Source organism: Oncorhynchus mykiss, chromosome 12 (genome assembly GCF_013265735.2).
Source record: "Oncorhynchus mykiss isolate Arlee chromosome 12, USDA_OmykA_1.1, whole genome shotgun sequence".
In the NCBI taxonomy this organism is placed as follows: Eukaryota; Metazoa; Chordata; class Actinopteri; order Salmoniformes; family Salmonidae; genus Oncorhynchus; species Oncorhynchus mykiss.
In genome coordinates, this window is record NC_048576.1 from 42,162,592 (window position 1) to 42,187,503 (window position 24,912).

The 24,912-nt window shown below is 43.0% G+C and overlaps 1 protein-coding gene across 5 annotated transcripts in view; it reads left to right on the forward strand.

The window, feature by feature from the left end:
- Window positions 1-24,912, forward strand: part of robo3 (roundabout, axon guidance receptor, homolog 3 (Drosophila)) — a 280,104-nt gene that overhangs the window by 234,128 nt on the left and 21,064 nt on the right. For all 5 annotated transcript variants that reach the window (XM_036937600.1, XM_036937603.1, XM_036937601.1 and 2 more), the window contains 5 exons: window positions 72-196; window positions 5,537-5,708; window positions 15,456-15,658; window positions 21,498-21,579; window positions 22,429-22,597. In XM_036937600.1, the coding sequence (XP_036793495.1) occupies window positions 72-196; window positions 5,537-5,708; window positions 15,456-15,658; window positions 21,498-21,579; window positions 22,429-22,597 (751 nt within the window). The remainder of the gene's footprint in view (window positions 1-71; window positions 197-5,536; window positions 5,709-15,455; window positions 15,659-21,497; window positions 21,580-22,428; window positions 22,598-24,912) is intronic.

The window sequence follows — 24,912 nt, forward strand, 5'->3', positions numbered from 1 at the left end:
CTGCCCAGCAGAAATAAAAACATGCACATCTTTTTTTAGATATTCTAACATACTCTTCCCTCTCTCTACAGTGCCCCCTCAGATCGTTGTTCGACCCCGGGACCAGATCACAGCCCAGGGTCGCACCGTAACCTTCCTCTGTGGCACCAAGGGCAACCCTCCACCCGCTGTGTTCTGGCAGAAAGAAGGCAGCCAGGTAAGGCGCACACCATGGAATATTGTATCAGGTCAAGTCACAGTCGTTCTGTATACACCAATATGACCACTCCACTGTGGAAACTGGTGTTCAGTCAGCATGGTTTTGGCACAAAATGGCTGACATGGATACAGATAAGTAAAAAGTTGATGGTGGATAAAGTTACCACACATAATATAAACCTCCTTATGAAAACTGGTACAATATCAACACAATTCATTGGTATCATTAAAACATGGTTTAAAAATTGCCATGCGACCACCAACCTGGTTCGATTCCAGGCTGTATCACAACCGTCCATAATTGGGAGTCCCATAGGGCGGTGCACAACGTTGTTAGGGTTTGGCTGGGGTAGGCCGTCATTCTAAATAATGAATGTGTTCTTAACTGACTTGCCTAGTTAAATAAAGGTTATCCTAAGGAGAACCTTATCTAGTCTGTCATGTTCTTGGCTCTGCTAGCATTGAATGTTGCTATAAGGCTCTGCTTTCTCTCAGTTGAGCACAGTCCCTGGGCAAGTCACACTGAGAAACACACACATTGAAGGAATTGTTGGATAGTATTTTAACTCGGCAGCTATACTCTTCCTGGGGTCCACAAAGGATGGCGTATATGGCGTCATGTCTGATTAAAAACACCACACACACACACACACACACACACAGGTGAACTCTAGTGTCTGTGGTGTAATGTGCAATCCCCTTTATATATTACACTTTAGAGCAGATCTCACCAGGAGTATATAGGCTCCTTAGGCATCGAAGAGAGTGTGTGTGTGTGTGTGTGTCACTGGTTCTGCGAAGCATCAACATGCTGAAAGGCCTGGTGGTTGAGTGTGTGCATGGGAGCCTGTAGCACCGCTCTTAGGGACAGATGAGGGGGAGAGATGGAGAGAGAGAGAGAGAGATGAAGAGGGTGAAGGTGGAAAGAGGGAGTGAGGGGTTGGTTGGTATAGCTAGAGAGTGGGAGATGTAGAAACAAAGAGTTGCCAATGAGAAAGAGGGTAGGGAATGGGAAAAGTAAATGAATGCAGAAGGAAAGAGCGAAGGATTTTATGTGGGAGTACTGTATAGGAGGTGCAGAGAGAGAGAGGGAAAGAGGGAGGGAGAGAGAGAGAGAGCCCCCCTTTGTAGCCCTGCCAGGGCTGTGTTAGATAACACCAAACTGCCTGGCTCTAAATAGCACAAGACCCATGGAGAGCAGAACTGAAGGCTTCTCTTTGGTCTAGCTGTCTCTGGGCAGCGAAATGATTCCCTCTATCCCTCTGTGCCCCTCTCCTCCCTCTTTCTATCCCTCCCTCTATTCCTCTGTGACCCTCTTCTCCCTCTATCCCCCCCTCTAAGCATCACGGTGGACCCCTCCCTTTCTCCCTCCTTCTCTGCCTCTCGCCATCACACACAATTATACCTTCACCCTTGACCTCTAGCCACGGGCTCTCCACCGATCAGCTCTAAGCCTCTTCGAGGACAGAGTCAAAGAGCATCGCACTCCTGGAACCTCGTGAAATACACATTGGAGGCAGCGAAAACCACACACACATACAGTACCCGTCAAAAGTTTGGACACACCTACTCATTCAAGGGTTTTTCTTTATTTTTACAATTTTCTACATTGTAGAATAAGTGAAGACATCAAAACTATGAAATAACACATATGGAATCATTGCAGTAACCAAAAAAGTGTTAAACACTGAGATTCTTCAAAGTAGCCACCCTTTGCCTTAATGACAGCTTTGCACACCCTTGGCATTCTCTCAACTATCTTCATGAGGTAGTCACCTGGAATGCATTTCAATTAATAGGTGTGCGTGGTTTTGGAATTACATTTGTGGAATTTCAGGTCAGTCAAGGTCAGTCAATCCGGAAATTTTAAAGTGCAGTGGCAAAAACCATCAAGAGTGATGCTGAAACTGACTCTCTTGAAGACCGCCACAAGAAAGGAACCCCCAGAGTTACCTCTGCTGCAGAGGATAAGTTCATTAGAGTTACCAGCTTCAGAAATTGCAGCCCAAATAAATACAGAGTTCAAGTAACAGACACATCTCAACATCAACAGTTCAGATGAGACTGCTTGAATCAGGACTTCGTGGTCGAATTCCTGCAAAGAAATCACTACTAAAGGACACCAATACCAAGAAGAGACTTACTTGGGTTAAGAAACATGAGCAATGTTTCTTAAACCGGTGGAAATCTGTCCTTTGGTCTTTTGAGTCCAAATTTAAGATTTTTGGTTCCAACTTCTGTGTCTTTGTGAGACACAGAGAAGGTAAATGAATGATCTACGCATGTGTAGTTCCCACCGTGAAGCATGGAGGAGGAGGTGGATTGGTGATTTAGAATTCAAGGCACACTTACCAGCATGGCTACCACAGAATTCTGCAACGATACACCATCCCATCTGGTTTGTGCTTAGTGGGACTATCATTTATTTTTCTCCAGGAAAATGGCCCAACACACCTCCAAGCTGTGCAATGGCTATTTGACAAAGAAGGAGAGTGATTGAGTGCTGCATTAGATGACCTGGCCTCCACAATCACCCGACCTCAACCCAATGGAGATGGTTTGGGATGAGTTGGACTGCAGAGTGAAGGAAAAGCAGCCAACAAGTGCTCAGCATACAGTGGGGCAAAAAAATATTTTGTCAGCCACCAATTGTGCAAGTTCTCCCACTTAAAAAGATGAGAGAGGCCTGTAATTTTCATCATAGGTACACTTCAACTATGACAGACAAAATTTGAAAAAAAATTAGAAAATCACGTTGTAGGATTTTTAATGAATTTATTTGCAAATTATGGTGGTAAATAAGTATTTGGTCACCTACAAACAAGCAAGATTTCTGGCTCTCACAGACCTGTAACTTCTTCTTTAAGAGGCTCCTCTGTCCTCCACTCGTTACCTGTATTATTGGCACCTGTTTGAACTTGTTATCAGAATAAAAGACACCTGTCCACAGCCTCAAACAGTCACACTCCAAACTCCACTATGGCCAAGACCAAAGAGCTGTCAAAGGACACCAGAAACAAAATTGTAGAGCTGCACCAGGCTGGGAAGACTGAATCTGCAATAGGTAAGCAGCTTGGTTTGAAGAAATCAACTGTGGGAGCAATTATTAGGAAATGGAAGACATACAAGACCACTGATAATCTCCCTCTATCTGGGGCTCCACGCAAGATCTCACCCCGTGGGGTCAAAATTATCACAAGAACGGTGAGCAAAAATCCCAGAACCACACGGGGGGACCTAGTGAATGACCTGCAGAGAGCTGGGATCAAAGTAACAAAGCCTACCATCAGTAACACACTATGCTGCTAGGGACTCAAATCCTGCAGTGCCAGACGTGTCCCCCTGCTTAAGCCAGTACATGTCCAGGCCCGTCTGAAGTTTGCTAGAGAGCATTTGGATGATCCAGAAGTAGATTGGGAGAATATCATATGGTCAGATGAAACCAAAATAGAACTTTTTGGTAAAAACTCAACTCGTCGTGTTTGGAGGACAAAGAATGCTGAGTTGCATCCAAAGAACACCATACCTACTGTGAAGCATGGGGGTGGAAATATCATGCTTTGGGGCTGTTTTTCTGCAAATGGACCAGGACGACTGATCCGTGTAAAGGAAAGAATGAATGGGGCCAGGTATCATGAGATTTTGAGTGAAAACCTCCTTCCATCAGCAAGGGCATTGAAGATGAAACGTGGCTGGGTCTTTCAGCATGACAATGATCCCAAACACACCACCCGGGCAACGAAGGAGTGGCTTCGTAAGAATCATTTCAAGGTCCTGGAGTGGCATAGCCAGTCTCCAGATCTCAACCCCATAGAAAATATTTGGAGGGAGTTGAAAGTCTGTGTTACCCAGCAACAGCCCCAAAACATCACTGCTCTAGAGGAGATCTGCATGGAGGAATGGGCCAAAATACCAGCAACAGTGTGTGAAAACCTTGTGAAGACTTACAGAAAACATTTGATCTCTGTCATTGCCAACAAAGGGTATATAACAAATTATTGAGATAAACTTTTGTTATTGACCAAATACTTATTTTCCACCATAATTTGCAAATAAATTCATTAAAAATCCTACAATGTGATTTGTAATTTTGTCTGTCATAGTTGAAGTGTACCTATGATGAAAATTACAGGCCTCTCTCATCTTTTTAAGTGGGAGAACTTGCACAATTGGTGGCTGACTAAATACTTTTTTGCCCCACTGTATGTGGGAACTACTTCAAGACTGTTGGAAAAGCATTCCAGGTGAATCTGTTTGAGATAATGCCAAGCGCGGGCAAAAGGTGGCTACTTTGAAGAATATAAAATATAAAATATATTTTCAGTTGTTTAACACTTTTCCCCCACTATTCTATAATGTAGAAATAGTAAAAATAAAGAAAAACCCTTGAATGAGCAGGTGTGTCCAAACATTTGACTGGTAGTGTATTTACACTGCATGCATGTAACAAACACACACACATACAGTGCCTTCAGAAAGTATTCACACCCCTTGACTTTTTCCACATTTTGTTGTGTTACAGTCTGCATTTAAAATTGATTAACTAGAGTTTTTGTGTCACTGGCCTTCACACAATACCCCATAATGTCAAAATGGAATTATGTTTTTAGAAATGTTTACGAAATCATTATAAAACAGTATAAAACAGCATAAAACATTTGCTTGTCACATAATATGTTGCATGGACTCTCTCTGTGTGCAATAATAATGTATAACATGATTTTTGAATGACTATGTCATCTCTGTACCCCACACATACAATTATCTGTAAGGTCCCTCAGTCAAGCAGTGAATTTCAAACAAAGATTCAACCACAAAGACCAGGGAGGTTTTCCAATACCTCACAAAGAAGGGCACCTGTTGGTGGATCAGTAAAAATAAAAAAAGCAGACATTGAATATCCCTTTGAGCATGGTGAAGTTATTAATTACACTTTAGATGGTGTATCAATACACTCAGTCACTACAAAGATACATGCGTTCTTCCTAACTCAGTTGCCGGAGAGGAATGAAACCGCTCAGGGATTTCACCATGAGGCCAACGGTGACTTTAAAACAGTTAGAGTTTAATGGCTGATAGGAAAAAACTGAGGACGGATCAACAACTTTTTAGCTACGCCACAATTTGACAGAGTGAAAAGAAGGTAAAATGTACATAAGACAAATATCTCATTCTTACAATCTGAGCAAATTACAGTAAAAAATTATATGTTTTACCTGTGCTGACCAGTTTCAGCCTACCGGTTGTGTGACATGGTGTTGTGATGTTTTATCCCCCCTGTGCCGACTGGTGTCAGCCTACCTGTTATGTGGTGTTGTGTCATTTCCTGCCTCCCCAGATCCTGCTGTTCCCCATCCAGGAAGCTGCCCAGTCCGGCCGATACTCTGTGTCTCTGAGCGGGGAGCTGACCATCACAGACGTCCTCAGTGATGACTCGGGATACTACATCTGTCAGGCCATCTCTGTGGCCGGGAGCATCCTCACCAAGGCCCTGCTGGAGGTCGAGAGTGGTTAGTGTCTGTGGGAGGAACACAAACAAACACACACACGCGCACACACACACACACTCACAGATCTGTCGTAAATATATTGAAAAAGTGTTCAGGGACAGATGAATGTACACACAAATGATAGCACATAAACATGCAAGTGCAGATACACAAATATATCTGTTGTATATCAAGGTGCTCATACACACAAGTCAGGGACAGACACACACACACTCAGTCACAGCACATACACTGAGTGTACAAAGCATTCATTTTTATTTTATTAATTTAACCTTTATTTAACTAGGCAAGTCAGTTAAGAACAAAATCTAATTTACATTGACGGCCTACCAAAAGGCCTCAAAGGGGACGGGGGCTGGGATTAAAAATGTAAAAAATAAAAAATAAATATAGGTCAAAACACACATCACAACAAGAGTGACAACACAACACTACATAAAAAGAGACCTAAGACAACAACATAGCAAGGCAGCGACACATGACAACACAGCATGGTAGCAACACAACATGACAACAATACGGTAGCAACACAATATGGTAGCAGCACAAAACATGGTACAAACATTATTGGGCACAGACAACAGCACAAAGGGAAGAAGGTAGAGACAACAATACATCACGCAAATCAGCCACAACTGTCAGTAAGAGTGTCCATGATTGAGTCTTTGAATGAAGAGATTGAGATAAAACTGTCCAGTTTGAGTGTTTTTCTTTGCAGCTCGTTCCAGTCGCCAGCTGCAGCTGCAGCGATATGAAAAGGTGCAACTCAATATTAGGAAAGTGTTCCTAATGCTTGGTATACTCAGTGTATCTACAGATAGCCCGTAGATTCTAGGCAGATGTTTATGTTGAATTACCTCAAACAATTTGCTTTGGAACACAGAATGTGTAGAGGCAAAGGCATTGTGCTTCGGTGCATGTGAGGCTATACAGTAATGACTGTCTCGTTAAATATTGGATTCCCACAGTGCCGTAAACACAAGTCATGCCAAAGCCTCCAAAACAGCCTCAATGAGTGTGTGTGTCTGTGTGTGTGTTTCAGTTTGTGTGCCAGTGTGTGTGTGCCTTTGCGTGTGTGTGCCTTTGCGTGTGTGTGCCTTTGCGTGTGTGTGCCTTTGCGTGTGTGTGCCTTTGCGTGTGTGTGCCTTTTCGTGTGTGTGCCTTTTCGTGTGTGTGCCTTTGCGTGTGTGTGTGATTGCACACTAACCTCTGACAGAAACCTAGCATGAGTTTCTCTAGAGCAGTGGTTCCCAAACTTTTTATAGTCCCGTACCCCTTCAAACACTCAACCTCCAGCTGCATACCCCCTCTAGCACCAGGGTCAGCGCACTCTCAAATGTTATTTTTTGCCATCATTGTAAGCCTGCCACACACACACACTATACAATACATTTATTAAACATAAGAATGAGTGTGAGTTTTTGTCACAACCAGGCTCGTGGGAAGTGACAAAGTTCTCTTATAGGACCAGGGCACAAATAATATAATAATAATCAATCATTTTACTCACTTTATTCACTTACTTTATTTACCCGTCGTACACATAAAACCTTATTTGTTCATAGAAAATTGTGAATAACTCAATAACTCACACTCAGGTTCATGAGAAGGGTGTGCTGGAAAGGATGCATAAAACTCTGCATTATTGGGTTGTATTGGAGAGAGTCTCAGTCTTTAAATGATTTTCCACACAGTCTGTGCCTGTATTTAGTTTTCATGCTAGTGAGGGCTGAAAATCCACTCTCACATACTGTAGGTACTTGGTTACAAAGGGCATCAGTGTCTTAACAGTGCGATTTGCCAAGACAGGATACTCTGAGCGCAGCCCAATCCAGAAATCTGGCAGTGGCTCCTGATTTAAATTCAATTTTCACAGAACCACTTGTTGCAATTTCGATGAGACTCTCTTGTTCAGATATTGGTAGGTGGACTGGAGGCAGGGCATGAAAGGGATAACGAATCCAGTTGTTTGTGTCATCCGTTTCGGGAAAGTACCTGCGTAATTGTGCACCCAACTCACTCAGGTGCTTCGCTATATCACATTTTACATTGTCCATAAGCTTGAGTTCATTTGCACACAAAAAAATAATACAATGATGGAAAGACCTTTGTGTTGTCCTTGTTAATGCAGACAGAAAAAAACTTCATAATCATAGCCTCAGTTTTGTCCTGCACATTGAATATAGTTGCGGAGAGACACTGTAATCCTAGATTCAGATCATTCAGGCAAGAAAAAGCATCACCCAGATAAGCCAGTCGTGTGAGAAACTCATCATCTTGCAAGCGGTCAGACAAGTGAAAATTATGGTCAGTAAAGAAAACTTTTAAGTTCGTCTCTCAATTAAAAACAATGTGTCAATACTTTGCCCCTTGATAACCAGCGCACTTCTGTATGTTGTAAAAGCGTTACATGGTCGCTGCCCAAATCATTGCACAGTGCAGAAAATACAAATAAAATAAGAGTTTTTTTATTTTTTTATTTGTATTTCACCTTTATTTAACCAGGTAGGCCAGTTGAGAACAAGTTCTCATTTACAACTGCAACCTGGTCAAGATAAAGCAAAGCAGTGTTACAAAAACTATACAGAGTTACACATGGGATAAACAAACATACAGTCAATAACACAATAGAAAAATCTGTGTACAGTGTGTGCAAATGAAGTAAGGAGGTAAGACAATAAATAGGCCAATAGTGGCGAAGTAATTACAATTTAGAAATTTACACTGGAGTGATATGTGTGCAGATGAGGATGTGCAGGTAGAAACACTGGTGTGCAAAATAACAAAAACAAATATGGTAATGAGGTAGGTAGTTGGTTGGATTGGCTATTTACAGATGGGCTATGTACAGCTGTAACGATCGGTAAGCTGCTCTGACAGCTGACGCTTAAAGTTAGTGAGGGAGATATACAGTTAAAGTCGGAAGTTTACATACACTTTGGTTGGAGTCATTCAAACTCTTTTTTCAACCACTCCACAAATGTCTTGTTAACAAACTATAGTTTTGGCAAGTCGGTTAGGACATCTACTTTGCATGACACAAGTAATTTTTCAAACAATTGTTTACAGACAGATTATTTCACTTATTATTCACTGTATCACAATTCAAGTGCGACAGAAGTTTACACACACTAAGTTGACTGTGCCTTTAAACCGCGTGGAAAATTCCAGAAAAGGATGTCATGGCTTTAGAAGCTTCTGATTGTCTAATTGACATAATGTACCTGTGGATGTATTTCAAGGCCTCCACACGACTGGTTCATCCTTGGGAACAATTTCCAAGCGCCTGAAGCGCCATCATACCAAGCGCCATCATACCGCTCAGGAAGGAGACGCGTTCTGTCTCCTAGAGATGAACGTACTTTGGTGGGAAAAGTGCAAATCAATCCCAGAACAACTTCAAATGACCTTGTGAAGATGCTGGAGGATACCGATACAAAAGTATCTATATCCACAGTAAAACGAGTCCTATATAGACATAACCTGAAAGGCCGCTCAGCAAGGAAGAAGTCACTGCTCCAAAACCGCCATAAAAAAGCCAGACTACGGTTTGCAACTGCACATGGGTACAAAGATCGTACTTTTTGGAGAAATATCCTCTGGTCTGATGAAACAAAAATAGAACTGTTTGGCCATAATGACTATCGTTATGTTTGGAGGAAAAACGGGGAGGCTTGCATGCCGAAGAACACCATCCCAACCGTGAAGCACGGGGGTGGCAGCATCATGTTGTGGGGGTGCTTTGCGGCGGGAGGGACTGGTGCATTTCACAAAATAGATGGCATCATGAGGGAGGAAAATCATGTGGATATATTGAAGCAACATCTCAAGACATCAGTCAGGAAGTTAAATCTTGGTCGCAAATGGGTCTTCCAAATGGATAATGACCCCAAGAATACTTCCACAGTTGTGGCAAAATGGCTTAAGGACAACAACATCAAGGTATTAGAGTGGCCATCACAAAGCCCTGACCTCAATCCTATAGAAAATATGTGGGTAGAACTGAAAAGGCGTGTACGAACAAGGAGGCCTACATGCCTGACTCCCTTACACCAGCTCAGTTAGGAGGAATGGGCATAAATTAATCCAACTTATTGTGGGGATCTTATGGAAGACTACCCAAAACAATTTAAAGGCAATGCTTCCAAATACTAATTGAGTATTTAAACTTCTGACCCACTGGGAATGTGATGAAAGAAATACAACCTGAACTAAATAATTCTCCTTACTATTATTCTGACATTTCACATTCTTAAAATAAAGTGGTGATCCTTTTATTTATTTTTTTATTTCACCTTTATTTAACCAGGTAGGCAAGTTGAGAACAAGTTCTCATTTACAATTGCAACCTGGCCAAGATAAAGCAAAGCAGTTCGACACATACAACGACACAGAGTTACACATGGAGTAAAACAAACATACAGTCAATAATACAGTATAAACAAGTCTATATACGATGTGAGCAAATGAGGTGAGAAAAGGGAGGTAAAGGCAAAAAAATGCCATGGTGGCAAAGTAAATACAATATAGCAAGTAAAACACTGGAATGGTAGATTTGCAATGGAAGAATCTGCAAAGTAGAAATAAAAATAATGGGGTGCAAAGGAGCAAAATAAATAAATCAATTAAATACAGTAGGGAAAGAGGTAGTTGACCTAACTGACCTAAGACAGGGAATATTTATATATATATATATATATATATTTTTTAGCATTAAATGTCAGGAATTGTGAAATACTGAGTTTAAATGTATTTGGCTAAGGTGTATGTAAACGTACGACTTCAACTGTAAGTCTCCAACTTCAGTGATTTTTTATTTTTTGCAATTTGTTCCAGTCATTGGCGGAAGAGAACTGGAAGGAAAGGCAGTCAAAGAGGTGTTGGCTTTTGGGATGACCAGTGAAATATACCGGCTGGAGCGCATGCTACGGATGGGTGTTGCTGTGGTGACCAGTGAGCTGAGATAAGGCGGAGCTTTACCTAGCAAGGTCTTGTAGATGACCTGGAGCCAGTGGGTTTGGCGTTGAATATGTAGTGAGGACCAGCCAACGAGAGCATACCGGTCACAGTGGTGGATAGTATATGGGGCTTTGGTGACAAAACGGATGGCACTGTGATAGACTGCATTCAAAAAGCTTGTTTGGAGGTTTGTTAACACAGTGTCCAAAGAAGGGCCAGAGGTATACATAATGGTGTCATCTGCTTAGAGGTGGATCAAAGAATCACCCGCAGCAAGAGCGACATCATTGATATATATGGAGAAAAGTGTCGGCCCTTGAATTGAACCCTGTGGCACCCACATAGAGACTGCCAGAGGCCCTCCGATTTGACATACTGATCTCTATCTGAGAAGTAGGTGGGTGCCACCAGGTGGAAAGCAGGCCAGCCGTAGAGAAATGCTTATGGGAATTCTCAATTATCGTGTATTTATCAGTGGTGACAGTGTTTCCTAGTCTTAGTGCAGGGGCCATGCTTTTACAAAGTGAACCATTTTCACAGTATTGTCCAAAACGTATTTCAAGCTGTCAGACATTCCATTGGCAGCAAGAGCCTCTCAGTGGATGCTGCACTGTATGTATGCAAGTGGCCTATGCTTGCACGTGTGTTACCACTCCACTATGTCGTCCTGTCTTTTGCACCATCAGTACAGATACCAAAACATCTTGACCACCAAAGTCCATTTGATGTCACAAAGCTGTCCAGTACTTTAAAAATATCCTCTCCTGTTGTCCTGGTTTCCAGTAGAGGATGTCTTCCTTAATTGACCCCCAATAAACGTATCGGACATATACCAGGAGCTATGCCAGGCCCGCCACGTCTGTTGACTCATCCAGCTGTAACTGGCTTGTATGCAAAGCAGTAATTGTTTCAAGACATCTCCTGCCATGTCACTGATGCGTCATGAAACAGTGTTGTTTGATGAAGACATTGCCTGTATAGTTTTTTTTGGCCTTTTCCCCCAGCATTGTCCCAACAGCAGGAATAACTGCCTTGTTCAGGGGCAGAACAACAGATTTGTACCTTGTCAGCTCGAGGATTTGATCTTGCAACCTTTCAGTTACTAGTTCAATGCTCTAACCACTAGGCTACCTGCCGTCCCAATTAAGTCCTCCACAATAGAATGCTGCTTGCCTGTCCTAGCCACTCGGTAGCTCACCATATAAGACCCTTCTAGACCCTTTTTATAATGGTATCTGTTGCTTTTATACATGTCTTACTACTCGAAAGTCGTTTTAATTCTCGCAAAAAAAAATCTCTGCGGTTTATTTTTGTAATTGGCATGTTTTGTTTCTAAATGTCCGGCAAGAGTGAAGGTTTCATCGAGTTGTGAGATATTACTTTTGCACATATAACACACTGTGGCTGAGGAAAGGCACTACTCCAAATATAAGTGAACCGCAAATCAATGTAGTTCTTATCATATTTGGCCTCTTCGATGGTCCAACGTCCCTGTCTGTTGTTCGTTGCTTTCCCTGGTAAAGGGGCAGTAGCTTTTCGGCTGCATCAGATTCACAACTGTCAGTGTCCATGCTAGCTGGGCTAACAACAAATGTAGAATTACTGATGCAAACATTGGATGTGCTCGTGGAAGCAGAACAACTTGTGTCGTCGAGAGGTGCAGGTGTAGTACTACTGGTAGTAACAGTACTACCAGTAGAGCTGGTATGTAGAGCTGGTATGTGTCTATGGACGTGAGCCTTACTTTTTTTTTTACCATTTATCCATTTTCGAGCAAACGGAATGAGCAGCAGCAATGTTTGGCTACATATGGGCCGATAGTGGAATTACCGCCAGGGAATAATGGTTAATGTGATTGGATGTTAGTTATTTGACTAGGCTACCTGTATTTGACATTGTTGTTATTTCGCTGAACACTAGATGGTTTCATTTTATTTTTGGCAGTGAAATGAGGCTACTCAGGCGAGGAAAAAAAACTCACCCAAATGTATAGGCCCGTTGGAAAATATAAATGGACTGTTTGAAAATGTGAATTAAAAAAATTAAAAAATGTGAATCACATTTGGCGTACCCCCGCCGGCAGGGGGGTATGCATACCCCAGTTTAGGAATACCTGCTCTAGAGTAAGTTTATTACCCCCTAGGGCTCACTATCACACACAGCTGGCTTCAATTAACCTACCTCCCAAACCCAACCCAGCACCTTCCTCGTACAAACCCCACATTCAAATCCCATTACCTTCTAACACTTTGAGTATATCCCATATGGCATCCTCTTCCCTTTATAGTGCACTACTTTTGACCAGAGCCCTAGGTCAAAAGTAGTGCACTTTAACAGGAATAGGGTGCCATTGGGAAGCATCCTTTTCCCGACTACCTTATCACCATGTTTTATTTGGACATATTTCATGGACTGCTGGTTTGGCCGATAGACTACCCCCCCTGCCAGTCCCTCCACCCTCCATCACTCCCTTCACAACTGCTTAAACCTAAATAAATTAAAAACTCTTCAAAGCCGCCCCAAATTAAAAATCATCGCCCCCCCACCAGTCCCCCAAATGAGCGAACAGCAGGAGGTAAAGCGAGACGTAATCAAACAGGACAAGTCGCAATGGCGCTATGCAAATTAACCTCGCCGGGAACATATGCTCCCCTCATCGCGCCGCGCCCAGTAAGGAAGGGGATAAACTGTTGTTTAGATGCATCTGTGCTCCACATCTGCCTCAAAGCACTGTAGCTTAGCTAGCCTTTCCCTGCCTAGCATACAGACAACAATGCACTTGTACGTTTTGCTAACAGATATACAGTTAATATTTGTTTTTTAATTTTCCATTTGTCATAGTCCATAGTTCATAGTTCATGAATGTTACTCTGTAAGATGTCAGCACACACACAGTGGTGTTTACATGATGGTGTGCACACAGACATACAGAGGTGGCATAGACAGATCCATTTATGTACATTAGCTGGCCTCTGTTTGCTGGGCATGGTGGTCTAGTGAGTATATAGCCAGGGCCTGTGTTTCACTACAGGGTAAACAGTCTATGGAGGGATGGGATTTAGTGCCAAGGGGTTAAACAAGGAGTACACTATTGATGTACTGTGCACTACTTACATACTGTATGTAGGATCTTCATTTGAACAGGAAATGTGAATTGTTGTGTGGATTATAATTCAGGGACATTTTTCTAGCGGTTGATCCATGTTGATCCATGTGTTAGGACATATCAAGTCTGCCATTTTTAAGTGTAAATGACAAACTTTAGTTGTCTTTTAAAAATGTGAACACATTACAAATTTGCATCTCCTGCTGTGCAGGAAATGTCCTGCATCAACGGGGTGATAAAATGAAGATCCTACATCTGATCTGCATGTTCTATATTGCTCGATATTAGTCAATGCAGAAAATGTCAATACACTTCAAAAGGTAATTATACTTCATATCTGACTGTGCAGTGGACACGGTTCCCTTTTCAAACAAACGCGCGCACACACAGAAATACTCAAACACAATAATGCACACACATACTCTGCTACTCCATTCCATTTTAAGCTTCTATGAAGGCAGGTCATTTCGATATGTACTGTATCTTAAGTGAAGCCACTTACGCCATATGGCTATTTAGCACACCTGTAACCAAACCCGCTTAGAATGTGGACTAATGCAGAAATTGACTCCACAACCTTGGTGGTATGTTGTGAAAGATTATGTTTCCTTTCCATGATGTTTATTCATATAAGTATCCTCTTGGCCTCTTGGAACAAAGCCGAATATTGCAAACCTAATCTCAGCATGTACCCAATCCCAGCAGTCTAATGTCCTAGGGTTTACCATCAGAACGGTTTGATACTGGAGAGGGAATGGTAAATGCCAAAGTAATTGACTCGTCAATGACTTATTCATGGTCCTCCACCTCCCCGATTTCAAGAAGAATTTCCAGGTTTAGTCAAACAAATATTAAATTATTCAGCGCTACTTTGACGTTAAGCCATAACAATGCTGTAAAGTGGGAGAAAGCAATATGAGTGAAGATGTTATGGCAAATAAAGGCCTACACTGGCTAAACACTACCGTTCAGTAGAGTAACTGCCATGGGTAGACCTTTTTTTTGACTGAAAGTTGACATTACAGGGACAGATTCTGCTAAATTAATATTTAGATATTTCTTTCCATACCTTGAAAGCAGTCTACGGACAAGGAGTGACTGCAGTCCACACAGTTTTGTTAAACTAGACACTGAAATTATCGTATTTTTATTTAACTGTCCCTTTAACATATTTTTATTTAACTGTCCCTTTAACAACTAACCAATAAATGACAACTTCATTGAACCGCTGTTTTATTTCACATATAAATCGTCTCTAGAGCAACAGAGAAAAACTAGATTGCTACACGCTCGAGCAAAAGAGATCTATGTCATTGATTGGATGTGAAATAGGGCAGGAGCAGGGGTTTGTGGACTTGCTGAGAGCTGCGTTATTTTACGTCTGCATATTTTTACACCGCCTGCCGTTAGTGATTTACACGGGTTAATATGAAGAGTTATGTCCCAACAGAATTAGAGGTGGACTCCATGCTGAAAATGGTTAGGATAGTGTTTTTATGGAATACACTCAACTACCCAGATGTCAATTCAACGTCTATTCCATGTTGGTTCAACATAATTTAATTGAAATTATGTGGAAACAACGTTGCTTGAACCAGTGTTTGCCCAGTGGTACACACTCTCTTAATGCACATTCTCTCCCTCTCTCTCCCTCTCTCTCTCCCTCCTTCCCTCCCACACAGCACCCTCCGACCGAGTCCCGCCCATCATCCGCCAAGGGCCAGCCAATCAAACGTTGGCACCAGGCTCCACCGCTCAATTGCAGTGCCACGTGATGGGCAACCCTCTGCCCAGCATCCAATGGGAGAAGGACGGCCAAAGGATACTGGGCGACGAGCGTGTCAGCCTGATGGAGAAGGGAACGTTCCAGATCACAAACCTGCAGGTACCTGAAAGGAACGTACAAAGAACGTTCCCAATAATTCTTAAGAACGTAAAAATAATGTTCTCAATGATTCTCATAAATGTAGAAAGAACGCTCCAAACAATTCTCTTTCCCTCCTCTGTAAATGCCGTCACTCCCTGCATAATAGCATATGAAATTAAACACCTCACATTGCATCTGAACGCACTTCAAGTCTCATCATATCAATCGTCTGAGGTAACTCTCCTAAGTGACACTAAGCAACCGCATGCAATAACACCCGAGTGTTATTTCCAAAGCAATGCAATCAACTAAATCAAATCCAAGTGTAGACTAACAGTGAAATGTTTACTTATGGGCCCTTCCCAACAATGCAGAGAGACAAAAAGAGAAATAATAAAAAATAATAATAAATAACACAAGGAATAAATACACAATGAGTAACTACTCATCCTTAATGGTATTTAGCTTCGTTTAATTCACTGTGTTATTATGACTGACTGCCATTTCGAGCAATAGAAAGCAGTTTTCAGATGCCACGGCAACCTGTCCTCTTGATATATTGATATGGCCACAGTGAGCGGCATACAGGCCATACAAGCTGTCCACTCTGACACACATCTCAGCAATGTAATTCAATCAAATTAAGAGTAAGATATTAATATTGGAATATTGGACCGCAGGAGTGACTTTTTTATGGTTTATGGGTGACTCATTGACTTAGTAATTGGCTGTTGAGTGTCTGTGGTGCATAATCGCCAAGGTAATGAGCGGGTGCAATCGTTAGCAGTCGTTAGTGGTGGCGTACGAACGGCTAATGAAATCCATTCTACCCAGAGCCCTCTGGGGTTGCGGGCTGCACCTGCGGGTCACCGAAGTGTGTGGCGAGCTTCAGGCCGGCTGACGTGTTAATTAATTGATTGTCGAGCCCACAGTGATTAACGATTGCTGTGACTTTAATTAAATCCTTGTTGGGGAATTGAGAGAGGGGGAGAGAAAGAGGAGGGGGGATAGGTAAAGAGAGAAGGAGGGAGAGCGATTAAGTTAAGAATCTCAATGCACCAACATCAAAAATGTTCAGCTAAAACTTCAACCGCATGCACTCAAAATATAGCAAACAATCTTTAGTACTTCCTCTGCCCACTGTATTTGTGAATTTCTCATATCTCGACTAGATGGGCTGTACTTATGTCAATTTCTATCATTTTGAATCTTGGACACTCTTCCTCCTTGTTTTTATCGCTCTCTCACACTTTTATCAGGTTGCTCCTTTTAACTAAGGCAGAGAGGGGCACAGGAAGAAGGGGAGGATGGGGTGGAGGAGAGAGGGCCGGCCAACTGACAGATGGTCTGTTTGTTCCTCTCTGGGACTGAAGCAATGCCCATTACCTCGGGACCAGAGCCAGACACACACTACAACTACAGCACTGTGCCAAACCTCCCTCTAACAGGACAGAGAGAAAAGAGGGGGGGGGGGGGGGGGGGGGGGGGGGGGGGAGAAAGAAAGCAATAGAGAAAGAGACAGGAAATTGAGATGAAAATATGAGATGGAGAGAAATAGAAGTCAAGGAAGATGCTACAACACAGAGAGAGAGTGCACTTGAGATGATATCAGAACATCGAGGAAGGGGAGAAAATAAGGAACGCATTCCACAACCAGGAACGAGTTTAGACATTTGGCTCCCGGTTGACTCTCCCCACCTTCATCCTTCAACCATTTTTAACTATCTGTTTAGCGCAGCGCCTAAAGCTGCCAACCATGATTAATGGTCAGGTGCCCATCCGTTTAACCCTTCCCAATCCTCTCCTCCAATCACCAGTCACCACCCGGACCTGTCGCCCCAAACATCCACATCATTGGCTTTCTTGGCTGGCATACAGGTTCTTTCAAGGTCAGCTGGCCTTTAGGAAGAGTGATGTACTATTGGACTTGGAGTCACCTCTCCTGTCCCTCTTGGGGCTTTTAGACAGGGAACTTAGACTTGAGTTATACCAATGCCACTGCAACTGGCCACACACACACACACACACACACACACACACACACACACACACACACACACACAAGGGTATAGAGAAGTGGATGGCAACCAAGCACAAACAACAGTGCTATTATCTTGATTGCATTGTGTTGGCTCGCTGTGCGTTTTTGTAGTGTGCTTTGTATAATTCATTAGCTTTAGTTTTGAATAAGATTGGTCTTACATTAACCATGAGGGCTGAATACCTAGTTGTGTGTGTGTGTGTGTGTGTGTGTGTGTGTGTGTGTGTGTGTGTGTGTGGCCCACTAACCTCCAGGCGGTTGGGGGTGAGCTGTCAACACTATTAGATCATTGTCTGCGAGTTAAAGTCCCTACAGGTGTAGGATCTTAATTTGACCAGTTTCTCCCAGCAGGAAGATAATCCTGCAGCAACAGGAAATGTGAATTATTGATAAAAAAATGTTTAGGGGCAAATCTGAATTTAAAAGCATTTCAAACCTTGAATACATTAGTGCATTTCCTGCAACAACAGTGTGATCAAATTGAGATCCTACATTTGTACATCTTCCACTGTTGTAAGCAATTTCTAGCCCTTGTCTCGCTCTCAGCCTCCCAATGAAATTTTAATAGGCAATGTTCTCCCTGACCCACACTTATCGTCTTAAACACACACACACACGTGTGCACTACCTACACACTCACACACAATTACCAGTAGGCACGTACGCAATCACACACACACACACACACACACACACACACACACACACACACACACACACACACACAGACACACATGCACCTGCGAGTATACACACACACACACACACACACACACACACACACACACACACACACACACACACACACACACACACTTGCTAGTGTCAGCCCAGAATGCTGGTTACTGTTGAGTGCTCAGTATAAAGCAAAGTAAGAGCCACAGAAGTTTGCAGACCCGCTCAGGTTACTAAAGGTCTCTCCTTTATCCTCCTCTAAACTCCCACACTGGTTCAAAAGGATCAGGGCCCATATTTATCAAGGGTTTCAGATAGGAGTGCTGATCTATGATCAGTTTTGCCTTTTAGATCATGAATACGATTAAATGGATAGTGGGGACTCCTACCCTGAACTTGAAGCTGTCTACCTGCTCTACTGCTGCCCTGTCGATGTGGATGGGGGCGTGTCCACGATCAGCTCCTTGTTCTTGCTGACATTGATGTTGTTGCTCAGGCACCACACTGCCAGGTCACTGACCTCCTCCCTGTAGGCTGACTCATTGTTGCCGGTGATCAGGCCTACCACCGTCGCGTTGTCAGTGAACTTGATAATGGTGTTGGAGTTGTGCGTGGCCACACAGTCATGGGTGTACAAGGAGTACAGGAGGGGACTAAGCACACACCCTTGTGGGGCCCCTGTGTTAAGGGTCAGCGTGGAGGAGATAATGTTGCCTACCCTCACCACCTTGGGTCAGCCCGTCAGGAAGTCCAGGATCCAGTTGCAGAGGGAGGTGTTCAGAGCCAGAGTCCTAAGCTTGGTGACGAGCTTGGAGAGAACAATGCTGTTGAACGCTGATCTGTATTCAATTTACAGCATTCTCACATAGGTATTCCTCTTATCTAGGTGGGTGAGGGCAGTGTGAAGAGCAATTGAGATTGCGTCATCTATGGATCTGTTGGGGTGGTATGGAAATTGGAGTGGGTCTAGAGGGTGGCTGGGATGGTGGTGTTAATGTGTTCCATAACCAGTCTCTCAAAGCACTTCATGATTATAGAACTGAGAGCTACAGGGCGGTAGTCATTGTGGCATGAAGCTTTAGAGTTCTTAGGAACAGCAATGATTGTGGTCATCTTAAAACATGTGGAGATTACAGACTGGGACCAGGAGAGGTTAAAACTGACTGTGAATATGCCTGCCAGCTGTTCTGTGCATGCTCTGAGAACATATACTCTAAAGCCATATACAGTGCCTTGCGAAAGTATTCGGCCCCTTGAACTTTGCGACCTTTTGCCACATTTCAGGCTTCAAACATAAAGATATAAAACTGTATTTTTTTGTGAAGAATCAACAACAAGTGGGACACTATCATGAAGTGGAACGACATTTATTGGATATTTCAAACTTTATTAACAAATCAAAAACTGAAAAATTGGGCGTGCAAAATTATTCAGCCCCTTTACTTTCAGTGCAGCAAACTCTCTCCAGAAGTTCAGTGAGGATCTCTGAATGATCCAATGTTGACCTAAATGACTAATGATGATAAATACAATCCACCTGTGTGTAATCAAGTCTCCGTATAAATGCACCTGCACTGTGATAGTCTCAGAGGTCCGTTAAAAGCGCAGAGAGCATCATGAAGAACAAGGAACACACCAGGCAGGTCCGAGATACAGTTGTGAAGAAGTTTAAAGCCGGATTTGGATACAAAAAGATTTCCCAAGCTTTAAACATCCCAAGGAGCACTGTGCAAGCGATAATATTGAAATGGAAGAAGTATCAGACCACTGCAAATCTACCAAGACCTGGCCGTCCCTCTAAACTTTCAGCTCATACAAGGAGAAGACTGATCAGAGATGCAGCCAAGAGGCCCATGATCACTCTGGATGAACTGCAGAGATCTACAGCTGAGGTGGGAGACTCTGTCCATAGGACAATAATCAGTCGTATATTGCACAAATCTGGCCTTTATGGAAGTGGCAAGAAGAAAGCTATTTCTTAAAGATATCCATAAAAAGTGTTGTTTAAAGTTTGCCACAAGCCACCTGGGAGACACACCAAACATGTGGAAGAAGGTGCTCTGGTCAGATGAAACCAAAATTGAACTTTTTGGCAACAATACAAAACGTTATGTTTGGCGTAAAAGCAACACAGCTGAACACACCATCCCCACTGTCAAACATGGTGGTGGCAGCATCATGGTTTGGGCCTGCTTTTCTTCAGCAGGGACAGGGAAGATGGTTAAAATTGATGGGAAGATGGATGGAGCCAAATACAGGACCATTCTGGAAGAAAACCTGATGGAGTCTGCAAAAGACCTGAGACTGGGACGGAGATTTGTCTTCCAACAAGACAATGATCCAAAACATAAAGCAAAATCTACAATGGAATGGTTCAAAAATAAACATATCCAGGTGTTAGAATGGCCAAGTCAAAGTCCAGACCTGAATCCAATCGAGAATCTGTGGAAAGAACTGAAAACTGCTGTTCACAAATGCTCTCCATCCAACCTCACTGAGCTCGAGCTGTTTTGCAAGGAGGAATGGGAAAAAATGTCAGTCTCTCGATGTGCAAAACTGATAGAGACATACCCCAAGCGACTTACAGCTGTAATCGCAGCAAAAGGTGGCGCTACAAAGTATTAACTTAAGGGGGCTGAATAATTTTGCACGCCCAATTTTTCAGTTTTTGATTTGTTAAAAAAGTTTGAAAAAAAAAGTTTGAATACTTTCGCAAGGCACTGTATACACTGAGTATACAAAACATTAAGAACACCTGCTCTTCCCATGACATAGACAGACCAGGTGAATCCAGGTGAACGCTATGATCCCTTATTGATGTCACTTGCTAAATCCACTTCAATCAGGATGGTATTTGGTGCCAGGCGCACCGATTTGTGTCAAGAACAGGCAACACTGCTGGGTTTTTCATTCTTAACAGTTTCCTGTGTGTAACAAGAATGGTCCAACACCCAAAGGACATCAAGCCAACTTGATAGAACTGTGGGAAGCATTGGAGTCAACATGGCAGATGTTCTAGGCAGATGTTCATGTTGACTTACCTGGAAAGATTTGCTTTGGAACACCGAATATGAAGAGGCAAAGGCATTGTGCTTTTGTGCATGTACACGATGTTAACTGAGCCCTCTCTCTTGTTGCCAGGAAACCGACTCAGGGGCCTACACCTGCGTGGCTTCCAGCTCGAGCGGAGAGACGACATGGAGCGGAGTACTCACGGTGAAAGGTAAATGCACACGCATACACACACGTGTACACACGCACGCACACACACACGGTGAAAGGTACACACACACGCATGCACACACGTGTACACACACGCACGCACACACACATGGTGAAAGGTAAATGTACTGTAGTAAACACCTCCCTACAGACTATTAGATTGCCTCCATGACATTACATGCCCATATAAGATCATTATCACCTGTAGTTATGGCAGTGAATGGAGAAATAAGGCAGAGGTCTTGTGAAATTGTGGATGTAATCGCACCTAGGGGCGTTGTTTGGACCAAGAAGAAGCGGAAGGATAATGAGTTGGAAGAAGTAATGCCTTATTGCTGAAATGAAATGCTGCTGTTTGATGAAGCTTGATACGGTGGTATTTAGTGCCTACAAATGCATCTTAAAAACAACCAAGCAGAAATTCACAACTAAACTCTTATTTTTAGATGTGAATTGTCAAAGTCAGTTACTGTGATCAGGGCTGGGGTCGGATTCATTTCATTCCTTATTGAAGACAAAAATGTCACTTTTCAATTTGTGATTGATTGTAATTACATTAATTATTTACCAACAGGTAACTCACAAAAGGACTAGTGCTAGTCTTCCAACAACAGTTAGATTGAGAATGGTTGCACTACCACTATACATAGGAGATCCACTACCACTATACATAGGAGATCCACTACCACTATACATAGGAGATCCACTACCACTATACATAGGAGATCCACTACACCTGTACACAGGAGATCCACTACCACTATACATAGGAGATCCACTACCATCCAGCTAACCTCTCTGTTTCTTTTTAAATGCACTTCACTTCATTTGATTTGATTGTGATTTTCAGAGAGTGGAGGTTCGTCTGTCCCCCAGGCATCAGAACCTTTCCAGCTGCCAGGACCGCCCCAGAAGCCTGTGGTGACCGACGTGACGCGCAACAGTGTCACCCTCACCTGGCAGCCCAACGCCCACGAGGGAGGCGCCGCCGTCACCTCATACATCATCGAGGCCTTCAGGTGAGCGGAGTGGACAGTAGGAGTTGGACCACGTTCAATAGGGCTCAACCTCGTGGTGCATTCTGTAGAACAGACAGGAAGACAGATATTTAATCTCTAGTCATGCTACATTTTTGGAGGGAGGGGGTTGAAGTAACACATAACATCTAAAGACACACTTGCACATACTGGTGACTTGAAAAACGTAGAAGGATGGGGGACCCACGGTATAGGCCCGGGTCGCACAGAGATGACAAAAAGCGTGTTTCAAAAGTCGTCAAAGACGAGATTTATTTCAACCTAAAACATTTAAGAAATAATATATTGACAGTAAAATCTTATGGGAAATTAGAAGTCTGTGGTTGGGAAGGAACCACACCTGGGAGTGAATGAGGGTATGAGGCATGAGTTGAGGTGTTCAGAGGCTTCAATCTGATGTGGGCAATGAAAGGGGTTCTTCAACAAAAGAATCTAGTCATTCTGGCGGAGACAACTGCACTCCGGTAGTTAGCTAGCTACTTGCAACCTAAGTAACATTTAGTAAAATGTGTCAAATTTAGACTAAAACTAAAATTTCAAATAAATGTCACTAACTTGACACAAAACAAAAGTTTTAAAACCAAGAAAGAAATATATAATCTACCTCCTCCATCTCCTGTAGTTTGAAGAAACTAATTTGAATTGAATAATATCCCAAAAATGCTCAACTATTCACCATCTCAATCTATCCAACAATGTCACCAACTCACCATGCTTCAAAATCACACATGCAAAATCACACAAGTACTAGGATCCTTCTCTGATCCTTTGATTGGATGGACAACATGTTTATACTTTCCAAAGCTTTGACTGGTTGAAGGACGACCACCGGAAGTTGTCTTAATTATGTATGTAGGTCTATGAAAGGGAATGAGGAGCACAAGCCTTCTAGGTTTTGTATTGAAGTCAATGTAGCCAGAGAAGGACGGAAAATGACTGTCCTCTGGCAACACCATGGTGCTACCCTAGAGGGTGCTGTTGATACTACTGTATACTTTCATTGCAAAACTGTGTGTTTTAATCAGGTATTTGGTGATGTGAATATATTTGGTATAGGTTTATCTTAACTCTTAAAAAAAAAAAATGAAATTCACTGAGTAGGATGGTCCTCCCCTTCCTCCTCTGATGAGCCTCCACTGGCAGACGCACAGTGTTCTCCCCTCCAGCCCCCAGCTCTCTCTCTCAAATCAAATCTAATTGTATTGGTCACATACACATATTTAGCAGTGTAGCGAAATGCTTGTGTTCCTAGCTCCAACAGTGCAGTAGTATCTAACAATTCACAACAATACACACAACTCTAAAAGTAAAAGAACGTAATTAAGAAATATATAAATATTAGGACGGGTAATGTCAGAGTGCCATTGACTAAAATACAGTAGAATAGAATACAGTATATACATATGAAATGAGTAAAGCAGTATGTAAACATTATTAAAGTGATTAGTGTTCCATGTCAATGTATATGGGGCAGCAGCCTCTGAGGGGTAGGTTTGAGTAACCGGATGGTAGCCGGCTAGTGATGGTTATTTAACAGTCCAATGGCCTTGAGATACAAGCTGTTTTTCAGTCTCTTGGTGCACCTGTACTGACCTCGCCTTCTGGATGATAGCGGGGTGAACAGGCCGTGGTTCAGGTGGTTGATGTCCTTGATGATCTTTTTGGCCTTCCTGTGACATCGGGTGCTGTACGTGTCCTGGAGGGCAGGCAGTGTGCCCCCGGTGATGCGTTGGGCTGACCGCACCACCCTTTGGAGAGCCCTGCGGTTGCGGACGGTGCAGTTGCCATACCAGGCGATGATACTGCTCTCCATTGTGTATCTGTAAAAGTTTGTGAGGGTCTTAGTGGCCAAGACAGATTTCTTCAGCCTCCTGAGGTTGAAGAGGCACTATTGCGCCTTCTTCACCACACTGTCTGTTTGAGTGGACCATTTCTAGTCAGAGGTTGCTGTGGGCAGCCATCCCTCACCCTTTATTAATGGTGTCAATACACACACACACACACACACACACACCCTGTGGACACCCTGACACATTTCACATTCTAATCAACCTCAGCTAGGTTGGAGGCTGGCCCATGCTAACCCACTCCCCAAACCTCCCAGCTGCCCCCCACTTTGACTTTAGCCCCCATCAAACGTCACACAAACACACACACACACACAGCTTAGTGCACCTCTGTGGAGCTAAAATGGTAATGTGTTCAATTGTGGCTGGCACAGACAGATAGACAGAGTCCTTGGGCTATTGTACGCTGAGCGGAGCCGGGCTAGCTCTATTTACTGAGAGAGCGGTTCC